This window comes from Phalaenopsis equestris, unplaced genomic scaffold (assembly GCF_001263595.1).
Source record: "Phalaenopsis equestris unplaced genomic scaffold, ASM126359v1 Scaffold000224, whole genome shotgun sequence".
NCBI classification, from domain to species: Eukaryota; Viridiplantae; Streptophyta; class Magnoliopsida; order Asparagales; family Orchidaceae; genus Phalaenopsis; species Phalaenopsis equestris.
In genome coordinates, this window is record NW_018164666.1 from 5,512,047 (window position 1) to 5,529,762 (window position 17,716).

General features: G+C 38.3%; 1 protein-coding gene across 1 annotated transcript in view; it reads left to right on the forward strand.

The window, feature by feature from the left end:
- The window catches only part of LOC110023327, a 66,243-nt gene extending 48,569 nt beyond the window's left edge, over positions 1–17,674 (forward strand). Inside the window, exons 21-25 of the mRNA XM_020722674.1 lie at positions 1,636–1,735; positions 15,315–15,483; positions 16,471–16,553; positions 16,634–16,710; positions 17,289–17,674. Of these exons, the coding sequence (XP_020578333.1) occupies positions 1,636–1,735; positions 15,315–15,483; positions 16,471–16,553; positions 16,634–16,710; positions 17,289–17,460 (601 nt within the window). The 3' untranslated portion in view covers positions 17,461–17,674. The remainder of the gene's footprint in view (positions 1–1,635; positions 1,736–15,314; positions 15,484–16,470; positions 16,554–16,633; positions 16,711–17,288) is intronic.
- The last annotated feature ends 42 nt before the right edge of the window (positions 17,675–17,716 follow it).

The window sequence follows — 17,716 nt, forward strand, 5'->3', positions numbered from 1 at the left end:
AGGAACGGGGGAAGCGGGTAAAATGTTAATTAACATATAAATAAATATATATATATATATATATATAAATATATATATATAGATATATATTAATTAAAACACAATTTATTCGTGCGCGGCGACGCGACAAAATGGGTGTCCTCCCCGGGCAAAATCGACGTTCCGGACGCGTTGGCGTAGTCCGTTTCGTCATCCGGGGTCGCTCGGACGACGTCGTCGACAATCGGGTCAAAACGCGTCGAAATTCAAATTTCACATAATTTCGACCCGCGATCGATCGTCCCAAGTGGTTTAATCGAGCATTCGACAAGTAGCAATGCAGGCAATGCGAATTGCGGCGATCGGACGCGCGCGGACGTGCGAATTGTGCAGAAGGCCACCCTAAGGCTCAAAAGGTCCTATAGGGATCCCTTTTGGGTTTCCTCATGTTGGTTTCACCCTTCTAAATGCTAGAAGTCGATACCACACACTTGGAACCACAAAAGAGGACGGAAATAGGTCGAATTAAAACGAGGCGGGCACCACTTCTAAGGTTCTAAGATAGTCAAGGGAGGTCCCTAAGGCTAGATCCTAACTCCTACGAGGAATACTAGACCTCACTAAAAATGAGGTCAACAATTTCTAGAGGGAAGCTTAGCGAGTTTAAATAATTGTATTGCTTTTATTTTCCTTTACATTTCTGAACTGCTAAATTTCTTTATTTAATAGAAAATTTGAACCAACTGTGATAACACGGTTGCTTTGATCATCTTTCGGTTTAAACCTAACTAGGTCCAATGGAACCTGGAAATGTGTGACTGAACGGTTAAGATGTCTACTGATTCTGTTCAGTTTCTTACTAATGAAATGATGCAATTAGACATTTTACTTAATTTGTGTACTACATACTGTCGGAGTATAATGCATGCACGAAATCATATTCATTAACACGTATAAATATATAAAAATAGAATGCATGTGTTAATTTTTCACGGTATATTTGGTTTATCTTTTGTCTAAAATAAACCATAACCATACAACTGAATTTTACCAAGTTTATAAAATCCAAAACAGTACCAATTGAGAAAATATTGATATGTTAGTTTGATCAATTTTAGCTGACTAATGTTGACCCAACAACAGTTGTGAAGGCTCAGGTTGCTAAATAAATATTTCATTTGGACTGCTTTTGGGCTATGTCAGTGAATTTGAGGAAAAAAATACTGGCCACCAACCAATCGACCCTACAATGCCTCAAAACCTGAGAAACTTAACGTAAACTTATGTTTTTGGATTAGGGAAAGGTTTGGTTTTCACAGGTTGAATCCTAGGAAATATTAATAGGTGGTTTTTTGAGGTTTATTGCTAGTCAATTACATATTGTCAGGTCACATCAATATGTGAATCTTTTTTGAATTTCTTTGATTTCTTTGTTTTTTTTTTTTACTTTCATGTCAGTGAATCCTCATGTGGCTGTATTGTCCTTAAATTATGTTAATGAAATCAATAAATTGGATCAAATATATGAACCTTATTGAATGATGAATTCCTTACATGGTTTTTATATTGATGTCTGTTTATAATTTTGCTAAAACATTAAAGCCTATTATCTATAGCATTGCATAACTAAAGCCTTGGCTATGACCCTGTCTGTAGGAGACCCATAAAAGCTGCCATTGCTGCTACTGCTGAGCATCTTGCTGGTTTGTTGCCTCTTCACTTGGCATACAGCCAAGTCCATGAGACAGCACTTGAGGTATTAGAAAACATCTTGTACTTAATTCCGTTAATCTGGCTTTAACTTTAGAGTTGTGATTTCTGAAATGCAGCCTTTGTTTTCTGTATTTGAACTCTATTTGATCAAGCATGGTAACAGTAACATACCAAAATACTTCAAATGTTTTTGATTTTTTCATATTGATGCTTATTTAATGAAGGTTTGACTAAGCAGTCGGGTTTTCTTTTGCAAGGATGGTTTTGAACTCTATTCAGTTTTGTGAGGCTGACAAAGGAGGTTTTGATTTGGGTCAACTTTTATTTCGTTCATACTTGAATTGTATTTAGGTTAATCCAATTTTTTGTGTTGCCATGGACACTAAATGCGCAATTGTTACAGTATTGTGCAGGAATAGAAACTAGATCTATCATGGGCCACCAAAAATAACAATAAATAAATTAGGAGTTCATAGGGGCTACTCTCTTGAGAGAGAAGATGATGATAATGACCCACCCAAATAAAACAACAATAAAAGAAAGAAGTGTTTTATTTGTGTGTGTGTTGGGTTATCAATAAAAATGGAATTGGTCAAGGCTTCCATGAGGCTTATGACAACAATCTTGATAAGTATTTTTTTTTTGTCAGATCTCAGATCTTATTATATCTGCTGGCAGTGTAAACATCTTAGGTATATGCCTATAATGCCATGATTAAGCATGGAATTTCACCCAACACCAAGATGATGGTAGCAAAAAAATGATTAAGATTTGCAACATTGATGATTGTGAGAGGAGGCAGTAACATGATGGCATTATTAGGGAAGTACTATAATCATGATGATGGATTGAAGTTTATAGTGGCGAAGGGCCAGACAAGTGCCGGGCGGGTGCATGCAACTCGACATTTGACGATGTAAGAAAGAAGGGTTGAGTTTGTTGAATTTGATTTAAGAATTTGATGTGCATACTTGTTTTCAAATCATTTTGCTATAATGGATTTCAATTAATGATTTTAGTGTGTGTGTGCGTGCTCGTTAGGTTTTGATTTTGGTTAAGGGGCTAATGGTGGGGATTTGTGTGTTTTTTTTTCTATCAATCCACAATGAAGCTTTTTTGGGGGTTTTTCTTGCCCATATGCTCATCATTTTGAGTTGCTATTGAATCAATGTATGAGGTGGGTAACATTCCCAAATTTTGGTTGGTTGATGTGTGCTTACTTTATCTTATGTAGTTATGGAAGTTGGGCTTTTCATTTTGTTTTCATGTTGGAGTGTCAAAAATTATTTTGAATATGGCATATTATTTTCTATTAGTTGGGCGATATTTGCCACATTTAAATGTTTGAAAGTTTGATTACAAGAATTTTAAAGTCACTTCTTTTGTTTGTGTAACAACCAAATTTTACGAAGGGATTGTTTGGTTTGCTAAAAATGCAATGTAAATGTATTTGAAATACTTTCAAGTTGTTTGGTTTACTGTAAAATAAATGTAGGATTTTATATTTTTTGTTTGATTTGAAATAGATTGAAAGTAATATATTTACTTGTGCAAAGGACAACAGGCGGGCAGAGGCAGGCGGCGAAGGCAGGCAGGGAGCGGTGGCAGGTGGGCGACGACTGGCGGGTGGCAGGTGGGCGACGACTAGCGGCGAGCGGTGACGTGGCACGACAGGCGTGCTGCAGTGGTTGCTGAGGCGGGCAGGCAAACTGTTGATGGAGGGCCGATGGCTAGTGATGATCGGTGGTTTGGTGTGATGGGTGGTAGGTGGAAGCGACCGATGGAAACATACGACAACTAATGATGGCGGAGGGCAGGCTTGCGGCGGTGAGTAGGCAACAGGCATCAAGCGGGCTATAGGTGGCGGACATAAATGACTGTGATGGAGAAGCCGCGGGTAGCTGGCAACTTGCAAGCAACTAGCGACATGCAGGGGGGGGGGGGGGGGGGGGGGGGGGGGGGGGGGGGGGGGGGAATAGGTCTGTGGCAGGCGGCAGGCTACGAGCAGTGTGAGGTATAGGCGGATATCAGGCGACGAAGCACGACAACAGGGAGTAGTTAGTTTTAGTTGTGGCAGTCGCCGGGTGATAGGCAATTGACTGTGGTAGGCGGCGATTTGCTTATATTATTTAACATGAATGATGTAATTCAAATTCAATATGATGCTTGGATGGAGGGCCAAGTAGAGGATCATGGCCAAAGGGTTAATGGACTCGAGGAGGAGGACGTCACCATCCATTCAATGATCAGAGGTATGATGCTCCAACTTGAGGAGACCTTAATGTGCCATTTGGTTAAGTTGCAGGAGAATTTGTTGGGGAAGCTTCAAGTGGTGTGAAGAGCCTACGAGGAAGAGATGAGCGACGTGCGTGCTAGCTTGGAGGAGATGCGTGGAGGCATTTCGTTGTGCAAGAGGATACTAGCGATATCCACGAGCCTTCCCACTTTCGAAGCCAAGATGATTAAAGTTCCAAAACCTATGAGTTTTGAAGGGTTCGCAATGCGAAGAATGCAAACAACTTCCTATGGGAACTAAAGCAATACTTTGGAGCGATGAAGATTGTCGATGAAGATGCAAAAATACAATTTGTCTCTCTTTATCTATTGGACATCGCTATGCTTTGGTGGAGAAGAAGAAAATGAGATGTAGAGAAAGGTTTGTGCTCCATGTTCACTTTCAATGACTTAAAGAGAACTAAAGAGAGAGTTATATCCCGAGAATGCCGATGATGAGGCTCGAGCCCGGTTGCGAAGACTTAAGCAAGAGGGTTTGATTCGAGACTACATCAAGGAGTTTACAAGCTTGGTTCTTGAAATCCCGGATATGTCAGACAAGGATGCTCTCTTCAACTTTATGGATGGACTCTAACATTGGACAAAGACCGAGCTTAAGAGGCGAGGAGTGCAAGATCTTGTCACTGCCATCGCACTTGTTGAAAGCTTGATTGATTATTCAAAGGAGTCTAGAAAGCCTGAAGATAAGAAGATTTGTGATGTCAAAGGTGGGGATGACAAGGGCAAACACAAGGAGGAGAAACGTCGCGAATCAACCCCAACAAAACCAAGGGACAAGGGCAAGACTAACAACAAACCATATCAAAACCGTTGCTTTCTTTGTGAAGGACTACATTGGGCAAGAGATTGCCCTCAGAAGAAGACCCTCAACTCTCTCCTTGCAAGCCATAAGGAAGAATCTCCTTGCAAGCCATACCATAAGGAAGAAGAAAGTGATAGGGAAAATGACATGGAGGCACATGTGGGATCTCTTCAACTGCAAGGGAAGGGATTACTCTTTGTGGAGATAACAATAAGAGAGAAGACTACCAGGGCAATGGTGGATGCAGTTTCTTCCCACAACTTCATCTCGAGCGAGGAAACAAAGATGTTGGGGTTGCAGATGATTAAAGGAGGGGGCTCCATTAAAGTTGTCAACTCAGTAGAGATGCCAATCGACAGAGTGGCTAAGGGAGTCCAGACTAGCATTGGGGCATGGTCAGGTACTCTAGACTTCTCTGTCATTCCTTTGGATGATTAAAACGTTGTTCTGGGAATGAACTTCTTGGAGCAAACAAGAGCATTCCCAATGCCATTTGCCAATAGCCTGTGCATCACTGAATGGAGTCAAGCTTGCTCAGTACTGATAATAAGGTAAGCAAGCAAGGATCCAAAATGCTATCGGCAATCCAACTTAAGGATGACATTGCACTGGACAAGTGGAACAACTTGGCTATCCTTCATACCATTGATGGAGAAAAGACCCAAGGAGTTGGGATGCCAAGGAATGTGGTGGAGGTTCCTAATGAAACACCGCCAAGAAAGAAGGAAGATGGCTCATCAAGGTTGAAGACAAGGGATAAGCTGCCAACCATGAAGACTTGTTGCATGACACTCCTCTCCCATAACACTAAAGAGAAACCGAAGTTTGCCAAGAATGAGGGCAAATTGAGGAGGTTGTTTCGAAGTTGCTGGGGAAGCCACAATGAGGGTATTGCGAGTTTAAGGGTCTGTTTCGGGCAGCTGCAGCTTATCCAGCTTATCCATATAAGTTGCTTATCTTCATAAGCTGTTTATCCTGATAAGCTGCTGATAAGCAGTTGATCCAAATAAATTGTCTGTCTGTTTGGTTTGTGAGTTTTGAAAACAACTAATTTTGGATAAATAACCATTTTGCCCCTGTTTTGGATATTGTTTGACTGTTTGGTTTGTGCGTTTTATAAACGGCTAATTTGCAGATTTTTTTAGGTAAATGAACAATCTGACACGCAGAAGTTGTAATGTTTTCAATAAAACTGCAATCTCTACCCATTAAATATTTTAGAACCATTTAAACCCCTTCAGACTCATTAGACACACGCAAACCACCCAAAAATTGCTATTTACAAATCTACCAACCTTCTTAATGCAATCATATAGGAGAGATAAAACTAAAGATTCATGAATTCATAGAAGTTAAATTTACTCATTTCCCAATCATAGAGAGGGGAGCTAGACACACGCACACAGCGAGAGAGGGAGGGATTCATGGAAATCATATAAGTAAAATTTGAGATATTCATTATTATTCTTGGAGATGCAACATAACATTAATTTATATGGAATGTGGCAAGTTTGTAAAATTAAAGTTCAAATGTAAGACATGAAAATACAAAATAATTGAGTTGTGTGTATGTAAAACTTCCAAAATAAATTCTAGAGAAAAAAACATAATATCATCCGGGAAAAAAGTTCAAGCTGCTACAAAATACTAATAATATAAAACAATCAATTTTTCTGCATTTACATTTATCACACAAATGCTTTACTTTTTATATTTATATCACTCAAATATTTCCGATCACATCAAAGAAGCACAATTACATATACAAAAGTGAATCACTCAAATATTTCCGATCACATCAAAGAAGCACAATTACATATACAAAAGTGAAATACACCTTCACATACTAATATAAAGTATCATAAAAGTTCATTATTATCATAAATAACTTGTGCATGATGCAAACAATTTAGAGCCAACCACGGAACACTCGCCACTCGTACTTGTTTTAGAACAACATTTAGTGTTAAATCTCATCTAAAAAAATAAACAGTACATCTTAGCATCAAACTCTACTTGATTTCTTATGCCTATCATGATAACTTTAACTTCCTACCTTAAAAGCCTCATCTTCTTTGGGTTCCATAAGTAAAAATATAATTCCATTAATTTTTGTTATCTTAACCAAAACGATACCCAAGAGAACAATTTTGTTAAACATATTCACTTCACACTAATCCATCTTGGTTTAATACAAATCCTTCATTACTATTTTTGATCTTTTCATCAATCACTACAATTTAAAAGGAAAGCATTTAGCTGTCGCATCTAAGCAAACAAGTATATAATGAGTAAAAAACATGAAAATTAAATGGACAATGTTTCTTAGTAACTTTATGGCTATTGATTATACAACTTTCAAACAGTTAGAATGTCCAATAAAGAAAGAAAAGAATAAAAATTTTGACCCTAAATCACTAGGTTGTAATTTAAAACCCAATAAATTGAGTTGAGCAAGATTCAAAGGCTTAAAAAGCTCGTTTAGATTTATTTGAAAAAAATAAGTTTAATTGGCTGTTATCAATAAGCTACTATAATGCATAGAAAATTAAAGAGTAGTTCCATATCAAAAGTAAAAAAAAAAACAAACAGAATTGAACTCCTAATATACTGACAGTTACTCATAAGTATTGATTTCAAATTTTCAAGATAAACGGATGCCCGTCCAAACAAAACATCCTTTTACATTTTGTTACAACATGTATATTAATTTACAACTACTTCTAAAGCACCGCAACCTCAATCTTAACACAAATTTTACCAAACAATTATATGTTTTACTGGACACCACAACATTATAGCACAACATCACAGAGATCAATGCTAAAACCAATCCCAATAAAGGCACCACAGTCATAAAATCAAACCACTCCATAAAAAAAATTAGGGCTTGAATAATTATTGATATTATTTCTTCTACATATAAAACTATTCATCAATACATAAAAGAAAAAAAAAGAGAATTAGAAAATGAAAACAATAGGATTTCTAAAAAATGATAGATCAAACATATAAGTAGCTGAAAAAAATCGCACTTTGGCCGGCGACATGTGAAGATCGAAAAGTGGATGCAAGGCAGAAGAGAACGATAAGAGGAAACCCGCCATAGCTGGAGGTATTCGTCGCTGCAAGCATTGCTGGTTGGAGGAGCGGAGCAGGAGAAAAGGAGGGGAAGCGAGGTGGAGATCTTCAACAAAAATTATGGAAATTATAGCTATACATTGATAATATAAACAAAGTTAAGTGAAGAAGGGAATATTGCGGCTGTGAGAATACCAGAAAATGGAGAACAAAAACTTGCGAGCACGCAACTACAAGTGGTACCTTGGGGGGGATACCTAAAAGAAGCTATCAAGCAGAGAAGGTTGTGGAGGCTACCGATGCCGAGGTAGACGACGAGCTCGAAGTGGTATATGCGGAGTGGAAGGGGCTGAGAGAAGCGAGAGATGCTTCTCTTGAGATCGAGCGTGAGGAGGACGAGTAGGAGCCTCTGCAGAGCGAGAGGTGAGGGACTTTAGATCGAGCTAGGGAATGAGATGAAGTGACGAACGAGACGGAGGGCAGAAGGGCACAAGAGGAATAAAACTTCAAATGCGAACTGAAAACGCAGACCGCAAGCATCATGCCACGATTTGCGTGTTTAAGAAATCGAAAATGGGGTTTTGGAATATGCAAATCGATCGTGCGATCCAAACAGGAGGGCAGCGTTTTGAAAATGCCCCCCGCACTTATAGGCTATCCCAAACGAGCCCTAAGTGGAGGAGAGTGTCATGTCCCACAATTTTCAAAGAAATGGCAAGACAAGCATGAGAAGGAAAACTTTAGAAGAGGCTTGCATGGCAAGAACCTTCTATAGCCAAGGTGGAAGAGGGTTCCACACAACTCTAGAAACTTCTACCCAATTCTAGAGGTCAAAGGAAGGCAATACTCCATTAAGAATTTAAGGATGAAGCATGGAGAATTCAAGAAGAATCTAGAAGGATCTAGGATTATGTATTTTTGTAAGAATTGTATGGAATAATCTAGAAAGTAGGGAATTCTAGAATATTCTCATGGCTTGGATGGGGACTATAAATAGAGGTCCCTCCCCTCATTTGTAATCACCCAAGCATTAAATTAAAGCTTTTAAGTATTCAAGTGTGAAGTGTTCATTTCTCTCTACTCTTCTTCTTAAGAGTGCTTGGTGCTTACAAGTCCATGCATTGTGAGGATTAGATTGATTTGGTGCTAAAGGAGAGTGTTAAAGTTGCACGGGTGACTTGGGGAAAGTTAGTCTGTGATAATATGCTTCACTTTGAAATTTTTATCGAAACTCCATCCGCTATATCCAAAGGTGTATCAATGTTTAAGAGTTCAACTTTATTCTGCTTAAGGGGTTTCACATTCTCCTCCGTTTAAGTAATTGATGTTCTCGTCAGTGCCCAAGCCAAGAGGTGACTTTCACCATATAGCACTTTGTTCGATCTTGAGTTCAAGAAGTGGCTCGTATGGTGTAGCATATTGTTCTATATGGTACTTAGCTCCCATCTTCAGGTTGATTTAATGCTTTGATACCGTTTATAATACCCTAAACTTTCACCCATCGAGATATTTTCTGCTTTGGCCTGACGGCCCTCATGCTTTATCCCGTTGGTGTAACTTCTCGGGAGGTCACCTATCCTATGAGTGCTCCCATGTGAGTATGTTTAACTTTGGAGTTTCTATTGGAAATCTAACCTTTACACCAAAATGTGCCTCAATATTTAAGAGTTCGGCTTCATTCTACTTAAAGGGTTTTACATAGCGAATCCTCATTACTATGGGATGCTTCTCCTTTTTTGTGGTTATGGAAATACTCTTTACCAAAGTTTTTATTTTCATCCATATCATGATTTGTATTATAATGGATGATAGAAATCATGTGGATATCATGGTGGTTAGACAATTGTCTTAGATCCCATCAAATTTTAACTGGGCAACATATTGAAATCTACGTAAATCTCTTTCTAGAAGTTGGGAAAAGTTGATGATGGAATTATAGTTATTCCAAGATAAACCGGATGAGCTCATTTTACATTTATTTAACCGCTTTAATCCTTAAGATTTCACTATTTCAACAATTCCATTATCTTCTCTTCCCATGTGCCTGAGCTTAAGCATGACTATTTCAGTGAACTTGAGCAGGGCTGTATGATTTTTCAGTATTCAAAGTTTATTCTAAGTTACAAAATGAACAATAATTTTATTAGAGGCCATTATTGTTTCAGTAGCCTCCAATGATATTGTTTATCGTAACTCCTACAAATTGTAATACATGTTGTGCCATTATTGTTTCAGTAGCCTCCAATGATATTGTTTATTGTAACTCCTACAAATTGTAATACATGTTGTGCCTTATCTTGTTTTCTTGTTGCTGCCTTATGTCATTCTGATTTTATCTATTAATGACCGCCGCCATTAGATTATTATATAAAAGCTCCACAATGTGGAGTCCATGTGTACTGCAATTTAAATGTGATTATGGGATTGTTTCAAGGAAAATGTAAGTACTACAGAGTTGCGTACGACTGAGTTGATTAAATCCGAAGCCTCCATATTCTTATTTTATTTTTCCAATTTGTTCATGGATTTCAAAAACTATTCATGAATTAGTTGTTCTCCATCATGGTCATCAAACTTCCAAGATAATACATGAAATTAAATTTTGTGTTATTTTATGATTTAGTTTATCTATTTCTTTCAAGTTTGATTTTTTTAATTTATTTTAATTGCAATTTATTTTTTCTAAATTTAATTTATTTAGGATTAGTTTATATAATTATTTATTACTAGCTTGCATTTTGGATCAACTGGTAAATGGATTGAAATTATCATCCTCTGACATGCTCTCTCTCTCTCTCTCTCTAATACCAGAGTTAACCAAACATCGATGACAAACAAGTATTATTACTGAAATTAAAATAGGAAGTTACAACAAAACAGACAAAAATATGAAATTGCAACAAACACAACACACGACACTAAATGGGGGCGGTTCCAGGGTGGAGGGGTGTCAGCTAGGTGGGTTGGAAGGTGGTAACAAAAAGAGAGGCGGCGAATAAAACAACATATGGTTGTTTTAGGCAAGAGACAACGGGTTGAAGGGGTGAGAATGCGGCCGGTATGTTGTTTGGGATTGCAGTAGCAAATATGGAGGGGTGCGGGTGAAGGAGGGCGGCAACTGGAGGCTGTAGTGGGGCGGCAAGGGTTGGAGGCTAGGAACTGTAGAAATACAATAGATCCTTGTTGGTATGATAGCGACAACAAGGGAGGGTGATGGGGAGCAATGCAGTAAGAATGGGGAAAGGTAAAGAAAGGATAAACACCATCTTAGGAATAAAATACAATCAGAGCACCACTCGAACTCTTGGATGCAACCCTGGAAGGGAAAAAAGAGGCACCGACGGCTGTCTCTGACAAACTTAACAAAACCTCATCCTAGACACCAGCAAAATGAATAAATAAACCTAGTGTAACAAGGAGTGTGTCCCCTCCCAAAAGGAGAGGTGCTTCTCCACATCTAGGGCAAGCTAACCCTCACAAAACCTAAACCGAACTGGTACAGGCTTCCATAATATGGATTCTAGTTATTCATCTTGAGGGTGGCGAGAACATTGTAATCTCCCGGGGTTGAAGGGTCTTGGACCGTGCCTCTAGAAGCACCTGGATCCTACTGTCCGATGCACTGTCCCCCAAAACACTTGAGAAATGTTTACGAATTGCTTATACGGCCTGTCCAACCATTTGTGGGCACCTTTTAGAACCGAACTGGAACTTCATGCCAAGTGTACTATGCAAAGTCCTCCAAAAGTAGTCTTGGTTGGCTCATCCCTCTATAAAGTGGAGGCAGATTGAACCTCCCCCAATGGTGGAAGCCCTTGGTGTAAGTTGTCGATCAGGATATTATGCAATCTCTCCATGGTGGTCGTCTTGTTTTTGATTTCGGCTATTCTGTCTCACTACTATTTAATATTACTAAAACTGATCTCACAGGCGCCTCTTCGTTGACAATAACACCTATAACCTCAGACTCTGCTGAAAGTAGAACCGTGCTTTCTATCTTTTGTCAATGAGTAGGTGTTCTTGAATCCATCACGCTGAGTTTTATGATGAAACTGCTACAGTCACTGCAAAAGAATGTGACAAGCATCCATATGCACAACATCAAACCACACTTGATTCTGCAGTTGATCCCAATAAAAAAAATTTCATGAGGCATCTGGCTGTGAACGTTTCTGAGTAGTGAAACTCAACTTATACACCATTTGTGTTGACGTCTTATCTCACTACTAACTCTATTGATGATAAGGCTGCACACTTTTCTCTTCACAGTGCAACAAGTCTGAAAGATGTTGTGGTGAAGCAACTGCTGTTCTCTCGGGCCTTAGTTTGAAAGAGCTGTGGAACTTTCGGCATCTCACCCTCATCAATTGGAAGCTAGTAGCTCCTGTATCTCTAGTACCATTGTTTACTAATACTATTACTTGCTCAATTAAAGAAACAATTCTGATAGTAGAGCAACTAGAAGCAATGTGTCCAAACCCATGACATCTAAAACACTTTCTTGTTGTATACTGCCCCTCTCAGGGTTCTTCCTACTCTGACCAGCTCTATCATCTTTCTGAGCAGTTTTCATATCTTCCTCAGGTGTGCTTCTGTTGATACTTCCAGTTGTGGGTGGTTGTCTGAATTGATGTGGGTCTATGTTTTGTTTATGTTATCTCTCCACCATTAGTGCCAAGGTGTGAACATCACCTAACGACTAATATGGTTGTAGCTGAACAACATTGTTAATGGTTTGATTCAAGCTTCACAAATATATGCCGATAGTGTGCCCTTCTAGCTCTAACGGCTCATATTTTAGCATAAGTTGCTCAAACTCTGATGTGAACTCCACTGACAACTCTCTCTGTTATAGGTGATAGAGCTTTAAGAACATGTACTGACGGTAGTGTGGGGGCAAGTACTTGCAATGCATCTCATTTTTAATCATCTCCTATGTGGAGATCTTGCTTTGACCTACTCTCTAACTCTCTCTCACTTTAGATTCTCCAATCACAAAGAGACACTCTTCTTTAGCTTTATGGCAATAAGTTTACCCTCTTACAACCAACACCTCCTTGTACACACAAATCCTCTCGACATTATTCAACCACTCAATGAAGTCATCTGAATTCATTCACCTCTCGAAATCTGATGTCTACCTTCACTATCATGTCTCTCTGTCCACGATAATCCATTCCACTTCCTTTGATACAAAATCACAAAGCGGTGTGTCCTATCCTCCTCTTCTCTTAAATCATCCCTACAGAAGGGGCCAAAATTTTACTCACTTTTCGACTTTTGCTGTCACGATTGACGATGATCTCTCCATTAGTCATTTCCTCAATTTCAGCAAATCTTTGCAGATGTTGGAGGATTTCCCGTTGCATTTTTTACAGGTAAAGTTCCTGATCAACTTCCAACACTTGTCTTCTCGATGGCATGGCGGGGATTTAGGTTTGGAGGGAGTGAAAGTTGTATATAGGGGTGGTTTGGAGTGGGAAAAAAAATTTTGGGGGCTAAATTTGGTAACCATAGGATAGGACTATGGGTGTCAATTTAGGTCGGCGGGTTGAGTTTGGGCTCAATCCGAACCCAACCCGATTCGAATATTATACGGGTTGAAACTCTCAACCCAAATCCGATCCAACTCAAACACGACTTATATAACCCATTTAACATAAGTAATAATAACTATTTGGGTTAAAACCAAGTCAATTTTGAGTCCATTTTCAGTCAAATCCAGGTTGGCGGGTTAACCCGAACCTAATCCAAAAAATTAAACGGGTTTGGATATTTAACTTGAATCTTACTCAAAAATTATTTGGGTCAACCTAAACCTAGATTTTTTTAGTCGGGTTTGGGTCGAGTTGGCGTGTTGGGTCAATTTTTGACACCCTTATATAAGACTGGTGTTAGGTAGTACTGATGTCAATTGATACCAGAGTTAATCAAACACCAATGAACAACAAGTATTATTGCTAAAATTCAAATAAAGAGTTACAACAAAACAAACAGAAATATGAAATTGTAACAACCACGACACACGACACTAAACGAGGGTAGTGCATGGATGTCAACTAGTGGGTTGGAAGGTAGAGGAAATAAGAGTAGAGGGGAAGAAAACAACAGATGGTTGTTTTAGGCAACCAACAGCGGGTATGGAGGGGGGAGAATGCAGTCGGGATGTTGTTCAGGATTCGACCAGCAAATATTGAGGGGAGCAGGTGATGGAGGAAAGCAATTGAAGGTTGTAGTGGGGCGATAGAAGGGTTGGAGGGCTAGGAACTGCATAAAAACAACAAATCCTTGTTGTTGGGAGGAGGCAGCAAGGGAGGGTGATGGAGAGCGATGCGGGAGGATGGGGAAGTGTAGAAGAAGGATAAACACCACTTTAGGAGTGAGATACATCTGGAGCACTACTCGGATTCTTGGAGACAACTTTAGAAGGAACAAGGGGGGCATCGACAACTGTCCCAAAACAAACACATCAAAACCTCATCTTAGACACCAATGAAGTATATAAATGGATATATGGTAAGCAGGAGCGAGCCCTCTCCCAAAAAAAGAGGCGCTACTCGCTAGCTGGGGCCGACAAGTCCTCACCTAACATGGGCCTAACCAGTCTAGGCTGGCAGACGGGCATCTGTGTGTGTGTGTCTATATATATATATATCCAAAGTTGCATTGCCTTCCTTTCTCGATGCCCAAGTGCAACAGGTGATCACACTATAATATTTGTAAGTCTAGGGCCAATCTTTATGCTTTATTAATTTTCTTTAATGTTGTAAAATGGATGTGTTGGACAAGTTCTTTTCATATTCATTAAGGTTGTCTGTCTTCCTTTTGAAAAATGGCTATTCTGGCATTAGTATATTTATTCTCGAGGCATTGGGCACTAAATTACAAGTTTTCAATTGCGTGTTTGAGTTAAAGTTGTCGTCTTAAATTTTTTTTGCTTTGTGAACTTTTTTTTGTTTATAAGTTGGAATTTTACCCAACATTTTTTTATGTAATCAACCCTCTTTAAAAAAGAGTTGATGCCAAGCACAACTTGTCCGACTTGCTGGGCGGACGTTGAGGTTCTATTTTGTGATGGCTACAGCTTTATAAAATGTTGTTGTGAAGCTATGATGGAGAAAACAATTTCTTAAAGAGCTACATTAGGAACATATATATATATATATATATATAGATAATCCCAAAAATCAGGCAACAACTTTCTTGCAGCCACAACACTTTAACAGGTCAGGTTGGAAAAAAACAACTTCTCATCATAGAAGTTTCTAGAAAATAGTTCTCCAAACGGAATTGTGGTTACAGTCTGAAACGCAAAACCGACAAAAAGCTTTCTGAAACAAACCCTGAATCTTCTAGAAAAAAAGTACTGCTTAAAATTGTTGGACGAAGTATTGTGTATGAATTTATATTTTGATGTCTCATTTTACTTTATTTTTCTGCGTAGGACTGGACCTGGTCTGTGGGCTGCAGCCCTTTATCAATCACCTCTCAGGGCTGGCATCTTTCACAGTTCCAGACTGATGCAATTGCTCGGAGTTATATTATTACTGCTCTTGAGGAGTCCATACAGACTGTTAATGCTGTGATTCACCGCCTAGCACTTGAGCAAACAAGTATCCTTCTTTGCATTAGTTACCAAGTAGTAGCCGGTGAAAAGTATTAGTTGGATACATTATTTTATTCATTTTATTCAAATGGAATCTTTAGTGATATTTGGCTGAGGTTTATTCGGCTATATGAGTTCAGACATGTAGCAATGATTATATTTCATTTGTTGTGATTGAAGTTCTTGTGTTAGGTCACAAAAAGCAACCTCTTTACAATACTGGGTGCTAAGGTTAAATTTGTGTATATTTATCTATTTTACAGATCTCACATTATCAGGAGTCTCATGCATTTTGTAATGAGGTATGGTTATGTAATCTGTAGATTACTTAGTCCTCCAAATTTCCATTATGAGATATGGCTTCATTCTAGTTTGGATTTTTTTTATTTAGATATTTTATTAGGGAGTTATTGGTCTGTGTACTTCAATGGCATATTGAATAAAGGCGAATTCAATTCTATTAATTTTGTCATTTGACGACATGTAATGATTAGTCTCCTCTTATATACAATCAGGAAATCTAATCATAATAGTTATGCAACTTTTGCAAATTGGAGCATTCCACGAAGGGTCAGTACAAGCATGTCACATTGTCGGTAAACGTCTTGCCATATTACTGCCTTATGGATAAGTAAGGATGCAACAGATTTTCACACCATTGAAATTTCTTGGAAGTTGTTTGATGGCATTGACTGCAATCAGTTCCAACTATTAAGTTATAAAATTAGCCGTGAAGAACTTCCCTGATCTTGTTACTGTGACATAATAGAATTTATTCTTGCTAGTTTCATCTAAACCATGCAATTTTTTTCTTTAGACCATCCTAAAGCTAATTTTTCATTTAATAGATTTGTACTTAAATATAGATGTAATCTTGGCATCAAGGGAATTTGCATCAGTTATCTGTACTCGTATTGTTAAAATCTTAGTGAGAACTTTCTCCACTATCTACATTTGTGATCAGTGAGGATATTGTACCTTGACAAAAAACAAGCTGCACATGGTTTTAGGTTATTCAAATCTCAAGAGAGAGCGATGGTGGACAAGTTCAACTCAGTTGTCAGTTTATGGAGAAGAGTAAGTATAATTAGCTAAAAACGTTTGTATTTAGTCCTCTTATTGTTGCTGAATCCTATTTTCGTGTTTCGTTTTCATAGATTGCAACTATATCCAGCGGACTGCGTTATGGCGATACAATGAAACTTCTATCTTTGCTCGAGGATTCTTCAAAAGGGTTAGTCTATTGGATTCCCATGGCTCACTGTATTGATTTTGATCAATTTATCTGGAAATATTCTTATAGCCTATTACACTTTTATTTTACTAATTACTATAACTTTATTTGCTGATTATAGTGAATGTAATTTCTTTGACCGTTTATTACTTGTATCTCCACAATGAAGTACATCATGAAAGCTTAACTCTTTTTCACTTTTGCTTTTGGCATTAAACTAGTTGTTAGGTTCTCAATCTCACTTAATAGTTCGATTAAGGCTACTTTGATAGAGCCCACCTCAAATAGTTATGTTAACAATAATGATGAGGATGATGGAACTGTATCCTAGTTACCAATTTCAGTACATTGTTTTGACTCTATCCTAAATTGCTTTGCCTGTTTGGTGGTAATTCCACATTAAGTGCGCCTCTCCTATTTTCATGAGGTTGTTTTCTGTTAGTTATGAGTTGAACATATGTACACAAAATTTTGATGTTCTCCTTTACCTCTTCAATTGAAAAAAGAATTGTATTCTTTTTTCAATACTATAGCGAGTGAGTATACTATGAGTTATCTCCCCATTGTTTCACCTGCAGGTTTGCAGAGCATGCTAACAACACCATTGCTTTGCTGCATCCAGTACATTGTACTCGTCAAAGAAGAGTCAATATAGTGCTGGACCTGACTACAGTTCCTGCATTTCTGGTTGTTTTTGCGACTCTCTGGTTTGTTTTTCGGCCGAGGAGGCAGAAACCTAAGATCAATTGAGGCTTTCATTGGTTGAGCAGTGCAAGCAGGCTCGCATGGAGATGTAGATGTATAGAAAGAATTTTGTGAAAAAAGCAAGTTTATGACCTTTCGAGCTTGGCTGCTTCTTCTGTTCAAACTAATTTTAAAATTTGTCTTATTGGCAGTGCTGAATAATTGCTGGTAATTTTGCAAATTCAAGTTAATGCTTCATTTATAAATGGACTCCATTTTCAATTTTTATTAATTATTAGCATTTTTAAAGGTTTGTTTGCTT